This window comes from Diceros bicornis, chromosome 8 (assembly GCF_020826845.1).
Source record: "Diceros bicornis minor isolate mBicDic1 chromosome 8, mDicBic1.mat.cur, whole genome shotgun sequence".
Classification (NCBI taxonomy): Eukaryota; Metazoa; Chordata; class Mammalia; order Perissodactyla; family Rhinocerotidae; genus Diceros; species Diceros bicornis.
This window is the reverse complement of record NC_080747.1, coordinates 78,476,299-78,497,136: the sequence shown is the minus strand read 5'-3', so window position 1 is coordinate 78,497,136 and position 20,838 is coordinate 78,476,299. Positions and strand designations below refer to the sequence as shown.

The 20,838-nt window shown below is 45.0% G+C and overlaps 1 protein-coding gene across 1 annotated transcript in view; it reads left to right on the top strand.

Annotated features, from left to right (window-relative positions):
• UNC5C (unc-5 netrin receptor C) overlaps positions 1-20,838 on the top strand; it is a 362,397-nt gene that overhangs the window by 331,314 nt on the left and 10,245 nt on the right. The window contains exons 12-15 of the mRNA XM_058547532.1: positions 292-460; positions 3,899-4,132; positions 17,517-17,666; positions 19,572-19,736. Coding sequence (XP_058403515.1) covers positions 292-460; positions 3,899-4,132; positions 17,517-17,666; positions 19,572-19,736 — 718 coding nt within the window. The remainder of the gene's footprint in view (positions 1-291; positions 461-3,898; positions 4,133-17,516; positions 17,667-19,571; positions 19,737-20,838) is intronic.

The following is a 20,838-nucleotide window of genomic DNA, read 5'->3' as shown; positions in this document are numbered from 1 at the left end:
AAAGACTTGGCTCCTTCTCATTCCATCCTGAAAGTACCTGTGTCTGCAGGAAGGGGATCAAAGAGATGCTGGCAGGTTCACTGTTATCACAAAGACCTCCAGTCCTGCAGTATTAAAGTCTTGGTTTAAAGAGCATGTCTTTCCCTTTAATTCTGCCTCACTCCCCCCACAAAAGAAACTCCAAGAAGAAACTATTTGTACAACTTTAGATCTAAAATCTCAATGAGTACATAGTACATAAATTCTATGGAAATACTACGTCACTGATGCCGTTCTCTGCTCTCCTCCTAGGCCACCCATGGAAGACACCCAAACACTCTTGACCCCCGTAGTGAGCTGTGGGCCTCCGGGAGCCCTGCTGACCCGCCCCGTCATCCTCACTATGCATCACTGCGCAGATCCCACTTCCGAGGATTGGAAGATACAGCTCAAGCACCAGGCAGCACAGGGACAGTGGGAGGTGAGCTTCTGTTGGGATGAAGACGGAACGCAGGAGCAATGCGTGCAGATAAGTAGGAGCAATTATGGGACGGCTTTTATTTTTAAAGCAAAACATGGATGGAATTTTAGCTTACACTCAAAATGAAAGAGAGAGAGAGAGACAAAGAAAGGGGAGAGAGTGGGAGGGAGGCAGGAGTCGGGAGAGAGAGAGACGGAGAAACAGACTGGTTCCGGAATGCTTTATCCACTGACTGATAGGCAGAGAGAAAATGATGGTCAGGTGTTAGCTAGCTCACAGGGCAAGTGCACTTAGTCTCCCACAAGCCCCTTTTGGAGGATACATACTCTATCTTGGGAAGGGAAATATATATTTATTTATTAAATGCGCAGGTAGAAAAACATTGCACCTGGGTCAGAAAATGTTAGGCACTTACCTGAAGACAAGTACCAGGAATATAGTTCTTCTGAACTTAACCTGGGAAAACAGCAAGGGTGTGTCCTCAGCTCCACTAGAATGAAGCACATCTGCAGCGTCCTGACTCTCTGTGGCTGCCGCCATCGTAACTGCTTAAGGACTGTGCCTGGAACCGACCCTGTTCTTTCCATCAGAGCCCTTCAGTTAGCACCTAAAGTTAAGAGCGAAAGGATTTGTTATATTTACCATGAAGATTTTATACCTAATACCTTTAAAAAAAAAGCTTGTATATTTTCATTATTATCCCTTTAAATAGCCAGCCCTGGTGGTCTAGTGGTTAAGATTCAGCGCTCTCACCTCCGTGGTCTGGGTTCGTTTCCCAGTCTGGGAACCACATCACCCATCTGTCAGTTGTCATACTGTGGTGGCTGTATGTTGCTGTGATGCTGAAAGTTGTGCCACTGGTATTTCAAATACCAGCAAGGTCACCCGGGGTGGACAGGTTTCAGCGGAGCTTCCAGACTAAGACAGACTAGGAGGAAGGACCTGGCTACCTACTTCCAAAAAATCAGGCCACAAAAACCTTGTGAATAGCAGCAGAGCATTGTCTGATACAGCACTGGAAGGTGAGAGGATGGCGCAAAAAGACGGGGCAGGGTCCCGCTCTGCTGTCCACAGGGTCACTAGGAGTCAGGGTCACTAGGAGTTGTGGTCACCAGGAGTAGGAATAGACTCCATGGCACTAACAACAAATTGTTTAAGTGGAAACTAGACAGGTAAAAATTACATTTTAGATTATTCTCAGGAAAGCATATTTCAGGAATATGTCTATCAAAAGATATCAAATAGTTTTAAAAGCTACCCCTGTATTTTTGTGTAATCATTACAAAGAGAAGTATCCAATCTATATGTTATATATTTTGTGCTTACTTTTGATATTTTTCTGTTAGGAAAGAAATTTTTAGAGACAATATACATGAAGATTCAAGCCCCTAATATTTTAAGAAAAAGTACTGTTAGAGTTAGAAGAGTCCCAGGGCATCCCTGGGATTACCTAGAATTTCCTTTCTGTGAACATGTTCTCCTCTTGGCCATATGAGGGGTCACTTCTTGCCATAGAACCTGAAGTCTAGGATTAAAGTCTAGGGATGTACTTTATGTTGAGTTAAGACCAGACTTAACCAGATCTAACTTCAGTTCCATTTAAGCTGTAAGTGATTTATCTCAAAAACATCCCAAAGTCTTAATCTCAAGTGATCCTAAATTGTTTGCATGATTCTCTGCCTAATACCCTAAAACATGTCTATTTCTGAAATTGACTAATAATAACAGTAACAACAATAATAATAATAAAATAAAAGAAAGAGATGAGTAGAAGAGGTCAGTCCTTATGAAAACACTCTTGTAGTTGTGGCAGCGACATGGAGCATCTTTGTTCCCGACCACATCTTCTAGCAGGCTGTCTATAACGTGCCCTCATTAGATGATGCTTGAGGCTTGCCCCGGCCTTCCTGGAGAAAGCCGCTTCTTTCCAGGTGTCCTTCTGGGGCTAGAGTAAACCTGGAGGTGCTGAGCTTCCTTCTCTCTTTTCTGGTTCAGTTTGAGCTTCATCTTTGGGTACAGGTTCAGATGCAGAAATGATTTCATGGATACTCTCGAAACACAGCTCTTTCTACAGCTCTGATGATGATGCAAGGCCTCACTAATAAACAGCCACCTGGGGTAGCTACTTCTTTCATGTCTTTTACCAGCCCTAGGGACTCAATTTACAATGAAACATTCATTCCTTTTTTTTGACAAATAACCGTTTGCTTACCATGCGCCAGGCCTACTGAGATACAGAGGGAAGCAAAGTACATACAGTTCCTGCCTCTGTGGAGATAAAGTAGCCTAATGGAGAGGCTGAATCGTGCCCACATGTTTATTTCTCCCACACGAAATATTCTTTTAAATTTGAATTAATTAAAAGGTGGAAGATTTTGCATAAAATTATGAACTTCCAGCTTCTATTGAAAAATTAAAGGCTCTGTCCTCCCTGGGCCTGCATTCCTGCAGAGCCGCAATGAGCTGAGGCCAGGTGGAGACTGAGCTCTTTAGTCAGGCTCCTGCTCTGGGCTCTGCTTCCCCACAGTCTCCACCTCGCCTTATTGTCTTCTTCCCTGCCTGCTTCACACGTTCCTATTACCTGGTTGCCCCAGGAGGCATGTGGAATTGCGACCCTTAGTCATGGATCCTACGGTTGGTCTTACAGATGATTGATTCTGCAGCCCAAGCCATTTGGATAAATTAAAACCTGTTTGAGTTAGTAACTATTTTTACAAAACTCATCACTTCCAAGGTATTTTTATATTTTGCTACATATTGCCAAAGTCTAAAAGGGTAGACTGTTTAAAGTCTTACTTGAAAAATAACAGAGAAAAATGTTTTAAAGGCATGGAATTTGCCATATTCCATTCCATAAGCCTTCTGTAGAGTCTAGCAGCTCGGATTATTGAGGAAAAGCAATGTATTGCTTTGGAAAATTGTTGTCACATGGGTTTTGGAAGAATACAGTAGAATGATATTGCATAATTCCTTACTTTCTCTAATTCTTTTCAAGGCTCTAAATTTTTAGGGAAAAAATGATGATGCTTTAATGACATTGAAATAAAAAAGTACTTTTGGATTAAATAAGAAATTTAGAGATTAAAACATTAAGTTCTCAGAAACAGATAATAAACTCAGGTACACTAAAAACTTAAAAGGATAATTTGTGAATTTCTTTTGGAATTTTATGTAGATTCCAGTAATGTGGATTCTTGGAAGATCATAAAATGTTAAGTAGGGGGCATCTACATAGAGAATATTATCAGTGTAAGGGCAAGGGAAGCAAGAGAGAGAAGGATTAAGAATGGAGATAGAGGTATAATAAAGCCCGAGAAAGAAAAAAGAGCAGGAAAAACAATAGTCAAAACTCAGGGGAAGAGGTGCCATTGGCCACCATCACAGTGGCCAGCAGGATCCTCAGTGGCTCAGCCAAGGACCCTCCCTCCTGTCCCGCAGGACGTGGTGGTGGTGGGAGAGGAAAACTTCACCACGCCCTGCTACATTCAGCTGGACGCAGAGGCCTGCCACCTCCTCACCGAGAGCCTCGGCACCTACGCCCTGGTCGGCCAGTCCACCACCAAGGCGGCCGCGAAGCGCCTCAAGCTGGCCATCTTCGGGCCACTCTGCTGCTCCTCTCTGGAGTACAGCGTCCGAGTCTACTGCCTGGATGACACCCAGGACGCCCTGAAGGTAAGTGGCTCCGGCCTGACCCACCCTCCTCACCCTCACACCAAAACCAAGGTTTGGTGTCTGCGCACACCTAGAAAAGATGTGTATGTGTGCGTGCACCCAAGTGCAGGAACACAAGTGTTTGGCCCCCAAAAAACACAGTTAAAAAAAATTAGACATTTCTCTGAGGCCATGCTGATAAATGAGTTGTTTCCATTATGCTCATTCCTCCCAAGGGCTACTTTTGTTTACCTTCCTTGATTTCTTTTAATGAAAAATTTAGAAGTGGAAGAATTTGGCAACGAGACCCGTGGATGGTAAATAATCTGCTTCCATGTTTATTTCAGCTGTGTTCTTCCCATAAAAGGAATTGGCATAATTGCTCACACTGTGTGTTCCTCTGGTGTGCTGCTTCATTGATATGCTTCCCCCTTCTTTTTATGAGCACTGTGAGGAGGAGGGTTAGCAGTTGACAACAAGCTGCTGCTTTGCAGAATAAATGAGCTTAATTCCTGGTGCTGTTATTGCCGTTTATGTTATCCCACTTGAAGCTTTAAAGGATATAGTAAGTGCCTTTGAAGAAGTTATGATCTAGAAGGAGGAATAAAAGAAGTATGCCAAAGACTTGGAGACAGGTTGGAGTGTGATAAATGCCGTAGATGAACGCAACATTCTACGGGAGTTCAGGAGACGGAGGCATCATGTTATCTGGAGGAAATCTGGATAGGAGCTAACATTTAACATTGGCCCTAATGAAAGGTAGGGTTTGACCAGCAGTAATGGGAAAAAAATACAAGATCTCCAGGTGAAGGGAACAGCATGAAGAAACACAGACGGAACAATAAATACAGACTCTACATGGGCATATTATTTCCAGTAATCCTAGAATGATAGATGGCAGTTTTGTTGGGATGGACCTTGACTGCCAGAGGGGGGAGTGGAGATTCAGTTTCTTGAGTTAATGGAGAGATTTAAACAGAAGAAAGACATGATTGGAAATACATTAGAAATATTAGTCTGACGTCAGTGAAAAGATAGAGTCAAGTTAAGAAGTAAAGCACAGTAGAGCTGAGGTGATGACAGAAGAGTGGGAAGAAGGGAATAGGTGTGAAAGATCCTGTTCAAGTAACTCTTGCAGGACCTGTAACTAACACTGACTGGGGGAGCAGAAGGTCAAGTCTGCCTCTAAGTAACAGTAGCAAACTCAAGGGGCAGGGAGCTTTGGGGTGTGGATATGGTGCTTTTGCTTTTGGAATATTGAGTTAGAGGTATGAATTAGACATCAGGACAAAGATGCCCAAGGGAGAGTTAGAAATATGAGTGTAGCTCTCCGAACTGAGAGCAGATCCTGAGAGAGGGACGCAGGAACCAACTCTATAATATTGATATTTGTCATCCGTGGTGATCAGGGAGAATATCAAGGGAGAGTAGAGGGAGAAAATAATAATGAAAACAATAAATATTACTGAGAACTTCCTATGTGCCTGGCAAGATTCTAAATATTTTTTATTAACTCATTTGATCTTTACAACAACCCTGGTAAGATACCATTGTCCTCATTTTATAGATGCGCAATCCAAGGCACAGGAAGGTTAAGTAAGTTGCTCTAGGTCACACAGCTATTGAGTGGGGAAAGCAGGCTTCTCGCCCAGGCAGCTGGCTGCAGTCTGGACTCTCCACACCTAAAGTGGATTGCTCAAAGAGCCGTACCCTACAGCATAGGGGCCAAGGGGAGCACTGCCATTGCAAGGGAGGGGGAAGGGCAGCCAGCAAAGGAGTTACAGAAGGGTGAGCACCCAGAGGAGGAAGAGAAGTGGAAGAAAAATATGTCAAGGAAGGCAAGAGAAGAAATTGTGTCTGAAAATCAGGGCATTTCCTTCTGGGGTTTCCACCCAGTTAGTATTTCTGGGTCATGAAAACTGGGTGTTGCACATTGGGTCCATGGAGGGGATGAGAGGTAATCAGTCGCTGGATATATTTTTGATGGTCGAGCCCATAGGAGTTTCTGAAGTTGAATAAATGATGTGAACACACAGCTCTAGTGTAAAGCTTAAGGTTATTTCTTTTATATTCCTTGCAAATGTGATACTTCTGAGACACTGTCAGGATAGAAATCATCCTGGGCTTAAATTCTTCTTAGGGAAAACTGTGTTTGTAGGGGAGCCATGGGGTCTGATTAAAGCAAATTTTTTTAACAATTCCAAGAAAAATCATTGCAAAAAGCATATCATAGAAGACCTCCATCATATTTGAAATGTTTGATACACCTATTTTATATTCACACACACAGTTTTTACACTCGGGCACTCTTGACCTTTCTTCCCAACAGACACACACAAATCCATGCAAAAAATAGTAATACTTCATTAAATAATTTTGATTATTCCAATTAGTCAACACGGAGAAAGACTGACAAATAGGTTTAAGCAGTGAAAGCAACCCAAGAGCCGTTTGTATCCTGGTCAGTGCTTTCCAAATAGACATTTGTAAATTCTCAGCATCTGGGGACCCAGCACTTAGCCTGAAACAAACATGAATAATGGATAAGGCCTTCTTGCACCTCGTGGCCTTTTAATAATGCAGAAACCAAAATCCTAGTTATAGGTAAACGGTCTATCCAACATACTGAAGAGATGATTAGTTCAGTCCCACGAACGCTGCCTCACACCCACACTTGAATTGGAAGTTTGGGGCTGATAACTCAGACAGGACCTTCGTTACCTAAATTCTGCAGTCTTGGCACACTGCCTGCTAATGTTCCCGACCAGTCTCTCTCCCAACTCCCTGCTTCCTAATCGCTCTTACCCATAATACCAGCTTTTCCATCGCTCCTTCCAAATACCTCCTCCTTCTTCAGGCCCACCCCTCCCTCACTCAAGCTCTTCCTAAGTGGGGAGTTCTCTATCCCGCACACAGAGGGATCAGCTGGGGAGCTTCAAAAAAGACTCGCTCCAGCATCCCAACCCAAAAGTTCTGATCTAATTGGTTTGGTTATTGAGGATTTTGTTAGCACTCCCTGGGGTATTCTGCTGTGCAGCCAAGGTTAAGAGCTGTTAACCGAAACACTTGCACAGATCTTTTGGGAACTGTAATCCTATTAAGGACAAACTTTCCTACATTCTCAAATCATTCTCTCCCCAGTCCTTCACCCGCTCACATTAACTGCAACTGGATCTTCCAAGTCACATGGCGTCCCTCCCAGTCCCCGTGGTGGGTCCACTCCCTGTAATCACGAGGCCAAGGGGAAAAGTTCCAGTACTTCTCATACCCCACGACCACTTCTACAGCATTGCTCGACTTCAAGGGCTAGCACTTTCTTCTGCTGTTCTTTATTCTGTTATTCCGTTATTCATCACCCATTTCCGTTCCTCAGCACAGAATCCCTCTGGTACTATCCCTACCTTAGCAGTACCTGCCTCATGGCCTTTCTTCCCACTCATTATTCCCATCATCCTCTCAAACTCAAGGTCACCACTTAATCACAGTTCCTGTGCCCCAATTTATTCTAGTAGCCTTCACATCATCCCACGTTATCTATCTGCCAGTGTAGACACGCTCTAGATTTCATCCTCATTAGCAACTGCACCAGGATCTCCCCCTGTGAGTCTCCGCCTTTCTGACCACAGCCATTGACCTTCCATCTCTCCACCACCGAGCTGCCCTCTGTTCTGAAGGAAGACCTCCCTCTCGCCGCCTGGTCTCCTGGTCCACAAACCCTCATCTGCTCTTACCCATGTCTACCGGGAACCCACTTCCTCTCTGAAATCTCTTGCCCTCTGGAACTGCTGCAGGTTTTTCTAATTTCCATGGCTAAAGATGACCTCCACTGAACAAGCCCTCTACTTATACATCCAGGCTGTTGAGTTGCTTTTAAAAACCATAAATTTCTGATGGAGTCTCTTATACTCTGAAGGTATCTGCCCTAAGCCGTGCCTCTCCGGCTTCTCCACAGTCCTTTTATTTCTCTCTTCTTGACTCATCAGATTTCACACGGCACTCCTTCCAAGTCTCTCCCGCTCTCGCTCAGTCCCTGACTGCATCACAGCCCCGTCGTGCTTTGCAGTGACCTGGCGCCTGTTGTACCGCTCCGGGGACACTCTCTCAGCTGCTGTCCTTTACCCTTCAAACCTTTCATTTCAGCCTCCCCCATCTAGGCCGGCTCTGATGAAAAGGAGCTCTGCTTCTCTGTTTATGCTTTAATCCAGCTGCCCTACCACCTCCATCTGCAGCATGGCAAATGATGCCCGAAGGTGGGTCTCCCTGGACTGGATATTTTCTTATAGTTACTGCTGTGTACTGGGGACGCTTTCTGAATCGTAGAAAGCCTCACAGAATGTTGGACCAGGGCAGCAAGGGAAGCCCGGTGGAGCACTCATTCTCAGGCGTCAGAACTCCACAGTCCGGAGAGCTATTAGAAAAAGACTGTGGCCTGGTATCTGGGGCTGAACACATCAAGACTATTAATTCCCACTTTTTATCATATGTGCTTATATTGTCCATATGGAGGTGGAGGGGGGGGATGGGCAGGAGACCACCACATCAGTCTCAAGCAACCCTGATGCATTCTTTCATCTTCCCACCCACCTTTTTGAGTTTGGCAGCTTTTGTAACAATGTCTCTGAGTTTTGTTATGCCTGGGGGCAAAAATGGTCACCTGCAAGTTAAAAGCTGCATTTAGCAATGTGGAAGCATTGATGTAGAATTAGAATGCTGACAGTGACTGCTGGAGTAAAAGTCAAGGCTGCTGGGAGACAGGGGAATTCTTTTATACACCTTCCAGGTGGGTTTTTTTCCTGTGCATGTGCTAGAAGGACCAGTGGCGTGTGAAGAGATAAAGATGCTTAGAATGTGAGAAGAGTTTAGAAGCAATTCTATTCTCAAATACAGAGGTCACAGCTACTGAAAAGATTGAGCCGGGTGTGTCACAGCTTTTCCTCTCTTCCTCCTCTTCAGTTGATTAAACTAATAATATTGGTGTTTCCATTATTTGCAAAGACTTAAATCCTAATAGAAGTAGACCAGAAATTAATAGAGAACAAGGTTATATTTGGGGTAAGTTTTAAAACACTCAGGGAGAAACACACATGTACGTTGACATAAGTAATTTCTGCCCCGCTATCCTAAGGGTACAACTTATGAGATGCTCCTTTCGTAATAAAGGGGTTTACACTAAGCTCTGAGATTCAGAACCTAGAGGAGGAGTTATTTTCATACGATATGGGCAGTGGGTGATGTTTATAGAATTTCTGACAACTCTGTATGTGACACAAACCAAATGATGTGTATTCACCTAAATTGGCTGTCTTGATGTGGTCATTTGGCATGAAGAAGGATTTTCTTTGGACGTCTTCAGTTTCACACACCCTCATCCAGGCTGTAGCAGAGTGCAGTCACCCCGTGAAAGATCATATTACATGAAAAGACAGGAGGAACGCGAAGAAGTAGGAAGTCTAGTTGAGAACTGTGTGAGACTTGGTTTCTCAGGCTGCAGTCGTAGGAGCCTGTAAAAGGTTTTATTTTCATCCTCCACCCGATGCCTTCCTCCCCAGTGTCCTTTCAATGCACCCTGCATGGCAAGCCGCGACCTTCCTGCACCCAGAACACCTTAGGCCTGCCTCTTCTCTGCCTACGAAAGATGGCCCTCCATTGAATTGGCCCCATTAACCGTATCTTTTCTTTCATTTCCACAAAAAACCTCAAAAGTAGCCTGACCTGTGTTTCGTGCTTTCAGGATCCTGGTCTCTGGAATTAAATTAATATATTCATACATGTCACACATGTTAGCTAACAATAACAAGAAAAGTATGTTAAAAGTTACAAATGTGTTTTCCCTGCTAAGTATATGGAGGGAAGTGTGGTGTGGAAGCAAAGCTTGAGTTAGGCTGGCTGACTCCGTTGGTTCTGCCGCTCATCAGCTCTGTGGCCCTGGTCATTGAACTTGCCCTCTGTGGACCCTCATTTGGTCTACATCAAGGACCATTAGAAGATTCAAGGGGATCGAAGTTGTTAAATTTCCTGGCACAAAATGGCACTCAATAATGTTAATTATCCCTAGGTGGGCATTTACATTATAACAGTATTTTGAATATAATGGCTTGGTGAAGATATTAACTCTAATTGTGATCTAATTGTAGTGTGAGTTCAGTTTGGTGGCAGGCTAGTTGGTCATCTGTGTAGGGACAGGGATCTTTTTGATGCCTCTACATTTACCGCATCTTTATCGTCTTCTCATGAGACTTGGCCTTGCCCCTATCATATATTTTGGAAATGACCTGCCATGTTGAATGTTTTTTTGAGAAAGAGAGAGGAAAGAGAGAAGAGAAAATAGAAGTTATGGCAGCCAGAATAATGGCCCCCCAACAATATTCACACACAATGTTCAGAACCTCTGAATATATTACCTTACATGGCAAAAGGGACTTTGCAGATATGATTAAGATTACATACTTTGAGATAGAGAGATTATCCTGGATTATCAGGGTGGGTCTGGTCTAATTACTTGGTGCTTAAAAGTGGAGACCCTAAGTTTGGTGCACTTCACTTCAGTGGCCCGGGTTGGGTTCCTGGGCACAGACCTACACCACTCGTCTGTCAGTGGCCGTGCTGTGGTGGCAGCTCACATACAAAAAGAGGAAGATTGGCAGTGGATGATAGCTCAGGGCGAATCTTCCTCAGCAAAAAAAAAAAAAAAAAAACCAACAACAACAAAAAAGTGGAGGACCTTTCCCAGCTCTGGTGAAAGGGAGATATGGCCATGCAAGAAGGATCAGAGAGATGTGCCATTCCTGACTTTGAAGATGGAGGAAGGGGACCATGAGCCAAAGAATGGGGGAACCTCTGGAGGGTGGAGAAGACAAAAAAGCACATTCTTCCCTAGAGTCTCCGGAAAGGAAGGCAGCCCTACTAACACCTTGATTCTAGCTCAGGGGGACCTGTGTCAGAATCGGACCTACAGGTAATGTAATAAATTTGTGTGGTTTAAAGTCACTAAGTTTATACTGCAGAAAGAGAAAACTAGCAAGAAGGTTAAAAAAAACATGCTCAAGGGTGAAAATAAATACAAGATGACTTCAGAAGTTCTAGAACAACCTAAAAAGTCCTATTCCTAGTATGTAGATGTGAGAGATCATCTTTTCCTTAGAAGTGTGCCCAGAAGTGGACCAGTGACATGGCCACTTCTCTGAGTGTCACCCTGTGGCATTTTGCTTTAGAAGAGTCACAGACCGCCCTGACTGGGCAGGCTGGAAGTGGCAGCTCAGACCAAGCATCCGTGGCTGCAGCAGCTGCAGGAGCAGAAGGCAGAGCCCTAGAAACGAAGTGACTTGACGGGAAGTGTTTGCACATGGTCACCGGAGTCCAACCTTGTTATTATGGGGATGAAGTACTGCAGACAGACTCAGGGGGAGAGCGCAGCACCCTGGCGTGAGCACAGGAAGAGAAAGGAGCGCAGCACGGCCAGCGCCCACAGCGCTGAGCTGACCGGACCAGGTGGGAGAGGCAGGCTGACAGTCAGATGTCCCCACAGCCGGCTCTGCAGCCTGAGGCCTGAGGCCAGAGGAGGAGTCAGCACTCAAAGAGCTGAGAGCAGCGCGGCTGGAAAGCTGGCAGGGAACAGGAGAGAAGCCTGGCTGCTCTCTTTGGCCTCTGCTTTGGACGAGTACAGGCCCAGGGCTGTGACAGCGACAGCGGTGACAGCCACAGTAGCAAAGAGAGAAATTTTTCATCCCCAAATGACAAGGGCGGGTTTCAACACAGGATTACAGAATGAATAGGAGTGAGACAGGTTCCATAAAATCTGATGGGAGATGTGATGTTTTTAAACTCCAGCTAGCACAGTCCTTGAGGGTTGGTCTTTTGAGGGTTAACGCATGGCACACTGACCGGTTGCGGATTTGTTCTTTGTGCCTTTGAGAGCCTCGTGTCCCTACGCAGAAGCCTGATGAAGGCACCCCTTGGCCTGTGGTGCTTGGTCCAGCGCCAGGACGAAGCGTGGAGGTGGGTCCCTCTCCACGGAGCCGTGCAGCCGCTCGTCGCACAACCCACCACCCCGGAGTGCCAGGCTGGCTGCTGCCGGGCTCACTGCCTGTCTGCCCTCCCCTCCGGGCGCTGAGCTTAGCTGTTGCGCCGCAGCGCCGCCTCCACCTGCTCCGGTTCCTGGCGCCGCCCCAGGTCCTTGGCGCAGTAAATAGAGCCGGCTCAAGGCCTGTGTCTCCATCAACGATAGAGTGCGCGGACACGTCACAACCAGACCACACCGAGAAACAAGCGAGAGCAAACAAAACCCAGCCTCGCCTGACCCCCTGCAGCCTGCTCTTCCCGACCAGATTTTAATGCGTTATAGGAGCTTTCCGTTAGTTTCCTCCTTTCTCTAGCTGATAAGAGTTCTAATAAGACAAGGAAAGGAGTGATAGGAGAGTAAGTGGAGGCAAACGAGAGAGAGCGGGAGAAGCTGAAGGGTAATGACGCACAGATGAGGGGGGGTCACCTCCGGAGGGACGAGAAGCCAAGACAGGCGCCCCGAGGAGGGCGGCGGGGGGGAGAGGAGGCGAGCTCCGGCGCAGGATGAGGGTGATCCGAGGACGAGGTGTAGAGCGTGGAGAACCTCGCACGGTTCCCGGCGCCAAGTCCCTGCTCCGCACTCGGGCAGAGACTTGTCACATTGTTCGGCGCGCACTCCGAGCACCTCAGTGTGTGCGGCTGTGTCGCCTGGGGGCTCTCGTGGGCTCGCACTGGCTGTGAGACCCCCCCTTAGGGGGACTTTGCCCAGGCTGGGAAGGACCCGGCGGAGGAGGAAGAGCGGCAGCGGGCAGGTGCAGTCCAGCCCGGCAGTAACGCGGGCCGGAGAGTTCTGGGCCAGGACCCCGCCGCTGGGGAGGGGGACGGCTCGTCCCTCCAGCCTCGCTCCGTCAGGCTTTAGCGAGGGCAGGTCCTGTGTCTCAGAGCCTGGAGAGTTCTGAGTACAGGCCAGAGGGGCTCCCTTTGTACCACAGGTCTTTAAAACAGCTTGGATTTATGGTGGCTCTTCAGAGGCCCAGGCTAATGGCTTGGCATGGATAATGTCTCGGTTTAATTGGTTGTTGTGGAAGCTGCTTGTTTCTAATGTGGGATCCCTTGTCCCTGCCTTTCGAGCAATCCCTCACAGGCTCTCTGAATCAATACTGCCCTCAGAGCCACTGAGGAGCCTGCGTTGGGGCGGCCACCACTCTGGGGAAACAGCCATCCTACAGGATTGCCCAGATCCCGGCGGGCACCGGGCTCTGATGCACAGGGGCCTGCTTCTGGTGACATTAGACTGGGGTTCATGTGTGTTCTGGTGGAGGGATGGGCTAGACACACCTCTGTGGATAACCAGCCCCCAAGAGTCTTTTCAAAGTTAAGTTGGAGGGCTGGAGATACAATGGACCAAGGACGTCAGAAAGTGACCCTTCTCACAGAGGCAGAGCAAGCTCATCCAAGCAACAGGTAGATTCACCCAGAGCCAAAACAAGGGGGCGGGGGGGGGGGGTGCCAGGAGGGAGGACAACCTTTGCAAAGGAGGGTGACATTTATATTTCTGAGAACAAAGAGCCTAAATGATCCTAATTCCTATTATGGCATTTCATTTCAAGGTCACAATATTTTTCTTAAGACTTCCTAAATCTTTTGACCTTAAATATATTTTGTTCCTATTCTCTTTTAAGGTGTGTGATATATCCTAACCATTGCGATCCAAGAACAGCCTGTCTGGAAGCTGTCTTGGAGCTAAGCACACTATGTTGCTCTTATGTGTGTATATGTTGGTCTCCCGCCATGGACCGGGAGTGGTCTGAGGCAGAAACGGGGACCTACTTGTTTGTGTGCCCAGAGCCTGACATGGTTCCTGGCAAAGCATGTGTGTTCCTGATGTTGAATGAAGGCTTCCAGGAAGATTAAGGAGAGGAAAGAGTTTAACTGTAAGGCTGTATCTTTATGGATTCACACATCTGTTATTTTTATGTTCTCTTACGTATCTGTATCATATGTATAATAACCAAAATTATTTCATACAGAAAGAATTCAGAAAATCAAGCTTTTGGAAATACAAGTTGCAGTATTTTTAAGTGAGATCAGCTATAAAGTATCTGAAATTATACTGCTTAAACCATAACAGTATGGAACAGCAGGCTGAGTAGCCTATCGAGTGGGCTGCTGCTCTGTCTTCTGACACAGGGTTTGTCTACAGGATCACTCCATGCGGCAACTCATCTCCCACCCCCGTGTGGCTTTGGGTGACATGAGTTTGCAAGGAGTTGTTTTATTGATTGATTGTAATATCTTTAATTCACACTTTAATATTTTAAGTTAGCGCTTTGGTTGTTGTCTTCTCTTTTACTTTGTTATGTTTCCTTGAAGTTTTACATCCTGAGGGTGATGATACAGTTGCTGCTTTTCAGGAAAAAGCATTAAATGTAAGTTTGGTAAGGATGCTTCTTGCTGAGTCGTTCACGCCTGGGCTGATTTGCAGGAGTACGTGTGAAGGGACAGCTGCCCGAGCCGGCAGTCTCCAAAACGGAGCTCACACACCAGGCCAACGAAGCTTTGGGGCAAAAAAGGCAATATTAGTACTTCTGTGTTTATTCATCTTAGCTTTTAACCTTATGTATACTTTATAATGTAATATATTAACATACTGTTGTATTAATATAGATATATAATATATAAAGAAACATAAACAAAACGCATGCTCAATTTTTGGACTGGTGGGCGTATGCAATCAGATGTGTTCAGGGACCTCTGCTCTGAGCATGGATGCATCCTGATGAGCACTTTCTCTTTCACCAGGGTTCATGTCCAATCAAAGGGGAGAAAAAGTCAGGTTCCTCCCAGCTCTGTGTAGCAGCTTTGTGTCATTCCTGGTTGGTGGAGAGATGGAGAGCTTAAGAGTGGAGACAGTGTGTTCTCTGGCCCCATTGTCTTTAAAATGCAACTTTGGTTGGTCTTTTCTCTCAAAAGAGGGCTCAAGCCAGCCCAGTCTCTTTCCCCACTAGGGAGAACTCTTTACCATGACTTTTGAGGTCATGCCCAAGAAGCTAAGGACTGAGCCGTATTCTTGGGCTGACTCCAACCCAGACCTTGCACTCAGAATGTGGTATTAGATTTCTTGACTTCAAGGTCATGGCCAATAGGCAGTTTAGGTTTTTTTCAATGGTGCTCCCTGCCAAGAAAACTGATAATGCTCTCCATATCCTCTGGCAATCTACGTTGATTGTAGGAATGGGGTGTGGATTATACAGTGTTGGGTACAATTACCTCCCGAATACAATGCATCTTCTTTGAGACATCCCAGGGAGATAATTTGGACATAATGAAGATCTATAGTAATCAGATAATTACTATCGATTGCTCTTTAGACGTCTTGATGAGGTAATTAGGGTGTACTGGAAAGAAGCTAGAACTGATTGATTGGCATGACTGTAATCTCAAAGATTTCTAATTATGTTTCTTTTCTTCTAATGGCTTATAAACAAACATCATTTTAGCTTTAAAATTTGTCAGGTGCCAGGTTCACTGGGAACATCAGCTTTCTCTATTATGCTAACTAGACACGGAACATGATCAACATAAGCTCATTATGCCTTCCTGCTGAAGCAGAAGAAACTGCAATTAACCCTCACTTTTCTTGTTCGTCTTTGTTTCCACATGGCTGGGTTCTTGTTGAGGAGTGGAGTGGGAAGTGTTGTGGGAGGGCGTTCCATGAGGAGCATGTGTGACTCTGGGTTGGGTGGATCTGGATGGCCTACTGGGCACCCTCAGAGCCTGCTGAGCCCCAGGCCCAGCAGAGCCGGGGCACTATGACACAACGTATGTGGCTGACTGGTTGGGGGCTGGCTGACTGCTCAGGCTCCTGTCACAAGTAATAGCTACTCGTCAGCCAGCAATGCCGAAGACTGTCTGCATCAATATTCTCCAGCAGCTGGACCCGGCCCTCTCTCGTCACTGTGCTACTATCATCTCTTCCATTAGACACTAATTAGAGGCCTCCCTGTCTGAGACAACATTCCACATTATCCTAGTATTTCCTACACCTTATAGGACCTTTCCGCAGCTTGCATCATTCAGAATAGTGGCCTGACTCAAAGATGATGGATGCTAAGAACCACTAAAGCAGCAGTTTGAAATGAGCTGTTTACATCTAATCAATGATGTTGGTAAGCTCTGCGCTTACTGGACTACAGTCTGGTTCCCATACTCACAGTTCTCCACTGTGACCCCTCTGTGCTTGGTACCCTGGTAGGTACCAGTACTTGCATGTGGAATGACCTGAATGATCTCCTGTGTAGTTGAACCTCATGCTTTCAATTGAAATCTCACCAAAGAAGAAAATTGTATTTTGCTTTTATATTTTTATAGAATCCATTATTTTCCTGAACCCCGATTTTAAGAAAAAGTCACAGATACTGCCTACATATTTGTATCACTAAAACTTTTAAGGCATAAGAGGAGCAAAGTGTGTGTGGGGATGACTCAGACAGCAGAGGGGACTCGGGATGTTTCTTCATTGATAACCTGTGGTTAGATGCTGTTTGGATAGCTACAGCTGTAGTTGGAAATGCTTCATCACCTCCCATTAACTAGCTTGAGGAATGGAAGTATATACAGAATTTGTCTTCATTTTACATCTTTATAGCATAAGTAAAGTTACATAGTGAATTTTTGGATCAGCCACAGTTCTTGAGAAATGGGGAGTTCTTTTCAAAATTTAATCTGAGTAACTGTTTAGGTCAGTATTTGGTGTTGAAAAACCTTCCTAATCTGTATCAGTTTATTTTCCTCTAATAGGACATGTAATGAGCATATTTTAATTTTTTTGATAATTGGAAATCATGACACAGATAATTTTAAGCAAAAATTTTATTTTATTTCTGGAGGTAAAGAAACTTTAAGGACTGGAAAAATGCCCAAAACACATTGCAAATTTTTGTTTGGTAGCTGGTTTTACCATGTCTAAGACATGGGTTTGTTTTCTAGTTATTTGCCCCTTTCCCTAAAAGTTCATCGAAAATCTACTTACTTATCTGGTTATGTATATTTCTATCTATTTTTTTCTTTTGCTTGAGGTTCTTCCCATTTGGGGTTTTGATTGTTATTTTCCTGTATTTGATTAAATATTCCACTTGTCTGTCGGGAAGTGCAGACTGTACTGACTTTGCCCCACAGCGGTGTGACGTAGACTGCTGCAACACAGAGGGTCGTCAGTAGAGTGCCGTGCATACAAACCGGCAGAGGCTTCAGCTAGAGGGGCTCAGGCTGCAGACGGAGTCACATGTTGCACAAGTTAGGTGTGGTGTGGGGAAGGCACAGTGGGGAAACCTCCTCATTTGATGAGAGAGCAGATGGAAGTGATAGGATTCAGTAACCTGCTTTTGGTTTGGGCATGTCATTGTAGGAAGTTTTGCAGCTTGAGAGGCAGATGGGAGGCCAGCTCCTAGAAGAACCCAAGGCTCTTCATTTTAAAGGCAGCACCCACAACCTGCGCCTGTCGATTCACGATATCACCCATTCCCTCTGGAAGAGCAAATTGCTGGCTAAATATCAGGTAAGGTTCCCAAGCTGAACTGATGGCTTGGAGACAGCTCCAAGAAAGGGCACTAAAATTATTTGCACATAAATATTCCCTTCTGAAATTAATCCTACATCAGTACTTGTTTCTCCAAGATAGTTGGGGGTAATTTAGGTTTTTGAAAAATACTCTAGACGTATTTGAAGGAATACTTTTTTCTTAATTCTTCTTCAATTAATTGTACTATCATTTGTTTTATTTTTAGCATCTAAGACTTCCAAGTCCCTCATTTCATTTTCAGAGTAAATGTTTATGTTGAATTGATAAAAACAGCCTCAAAATGCTTTTGTAGGAAAAACAGAAGAATGTTATTATCCCACGTGACGCAAATTAGGCTCCAGCCTTGCTAGGAGAGTACCTTTACATTGAAAACTTAAAAGGAAGCCCAGTTTGGAAACTGAAATAGCATGTAGAAATAAAACCTGGTCAGGATTTCATTAAGTAACAGCATTCGTTGTATGTACCTGTGGGGACAGCGTGGGCCTCTCCAGGGCTTCCCACCGCCTCCTCCATCCGTCAGCCTGCGCTCTCAGGAGACCATGTGGTGGGTGCTTCTGCGTCAGGAGATGCAGACACACTGAGAGAAGCTGTGAGTCCTTGTCTGTAGGATGCAAATCCAATCCCACACCCCAGCATTGCAGCTGAACTGGTTGCAATCTCCTGATATAAGTCAATGAACATGCTAGAAGGAGTGAAGGGAAGATCTTGCACCTCCATTCTTACTGTTGTTTGTCTGTTACTCACACATAAACTGTGAGAAACAGACCTAATAGTTTCCTAACTGTCCTGAGCTTTGCTGGGGTTGCAGGCCGACTCTTCTCTTACTCAGCCCTCGAGGGAGAGGTGGGGCCTTTTGACTTTCTTATTACATCTCTTCCTTTGCTTTCTTCTTTTCCCTGTTTTACACCTGCCTTAAAAGCCCACAGATCTTCCCTTTTTGTGAACAGTTTCCTTTGTACAATCGTAATGGAAAATAGTACTTTTATAATAATGATAATCTAAATTCAGGCTAAGCCTGGCTGACTTCTTGTCATCTGCCAGAGGCTCATGCACTCTGGTTTCTCTCCGTTAACCCCGGCAGGCCTAGGACTCGGGTGCTCTTTCAGAGGGGACAGAGGCATAGAAAGGTCAAGTAACTTGCCCCCCCATCACCCAGTAAGTGAGGGGAAGTGTTCTCATTGGTGCTGAATTCTCTACTCTTAACCACACGTTCTCCCATTTTTATATATCAATCTTTGCTTTATTGAGAAAAGATTCTAGGATAGACTCTGTAAGGTGGTCTAGACCTTTAGAAAATTTATGTGTGTTAGCAGCTTGGTGCTTGTCAGGCCAAGGGCTTTTCTGTGGCAGGCAGCCCAGTCTGCGGCTTCCAGCTCGAGGGGGCTTCAGCGTCCCCACCCGCCCCGTGTGGAGGGAGGAGAGGCCTGAAAGGAGCTGGATCTGTGCGTTATCCTGTGGACTTTCTTTGCTTTTCTCCAGAGTACCACGCAGGGATTCCTTTTAATGAGCAATGACTGGAGTGTCTAGGTTTTATTTTGAGAATTTTTTAAACTTAAAAAAAATCATTTACAACAGCTTTTTAGGTAAATGACAGACAAGTGGCAAACTGGTTAGGTATATGGATTCTGGAGGCTGACTCTCTGGGTTCAAATCTCAACTCTGCCACTTACTAGCTGTGGGACTTGGGCTGAGTTGTTTAACATCTCTGGGCCTCAGTTTTTCCATCTGAAAAGGGGTCCGGAAGTGCTCATGCAGAGGCCTGTGGTGAGGATGAAATGAGGTAACTCGTGTGATACTGAGAAGAGTACTCGGCAGTGCAGTGTCTGAGGTTCCTTTTAGTGTTGGTCCCTCATTTGTGATTGACACTTTTATGTCCTTTAGGAAATTCCTTTTTACCATATCTGGAGTGGGTCTCAAAGAAACCTCCACTGCACGTTCACTCTGGAAAGATTTAGCCTGAACACAGTGGAGCTGGTTTGCAAACTCTGTGTGCGACAGGTGGAAGGAGAAGGGCAGATCTTCCAGCTAAACTGCACCGTGTCAGAGGTAAGGCGCTCTCGTGTGTCTTAGAAACCAAAGGAGAGAATGACCTTGGGGAGGGGACAGTGTGGAGTTTAAAGGTGTCTCTCAACACGGGTTGTTCGGGAAGTCCTCAGAAGCTCTCTCTAGGTCCTATTTGTTAATGAATACTATCTTTAATGAATACAAGGAACTAGATACATAACAGAATATAATAGGGAATTCTTTTTAAAACAAGTTTTTTATTTTTTATGACATGAATTTAAAATTCACGTTCTAACTTTTTACAAGCGATCTGAATTTCAAGTTTAAGGTTTAAGTACTGTGCACATGGAGTACCTTTCCCAGGCATCCCTTGATGCACCACCTTCCCCGCATCCTCCATCTGTCTCTCCTCCCTTTCTGCTTCTTTCCTCGGGGAACTCGCCTCCCTTTGCCTAAATTGTGTGCTGCCGAGTGGGATGGAGGAAGAGAGATGGGCCTCTGCCCCCACCTTTTCTCTTCCCTCCTTTTTTTTTCCATGTTGAAAGGAGAAATCTCTTGGTCTCCTTTCTCTCTCGTACGTCATTCTCCAAATATAAGAAGAGGTGCCAGAGGCAGGGGGTAGGAGGTGGGCGAAATGGGTGAAGGGAGTCACACGGTAGAAACTTCCCATTATAAAATAAATAAGTCCTGGGATGTAATGTACAGCATGGTGACTATAGTTAATAATACTGTACTGCATATTTGAAAATTGCTGAGAGAGTAAATCTTAAAAGTCCTCATCACAAGAAAAAACAATTCTGTAACTATGTATGAGGACAGATGTTAGCTCTACTTACTATAGTGACCATTTTGCAGTATATACAAATATTGAATCATTATGTTGTATACCGAAATCAATATACTGTTGTATGTCAATTATACCTTAATAAAAAATAATAAAAAAATAAATAAAATTTAAAAAGAAGAAGAGATACCCCTTTCCCCAGAGTGGGAGAAATGTTTCAAAAATAGGAGTAAAATCTACGTATTTTCCCCTGGTGGCCATCACTTTTCCTTTCTTTGCTGTGATTCCACTCCCTTCAGTTGGGCATCTCATGTGTCCACATTGCAGAAATAGCAATGAGCACCACTATTTAAAACTTCT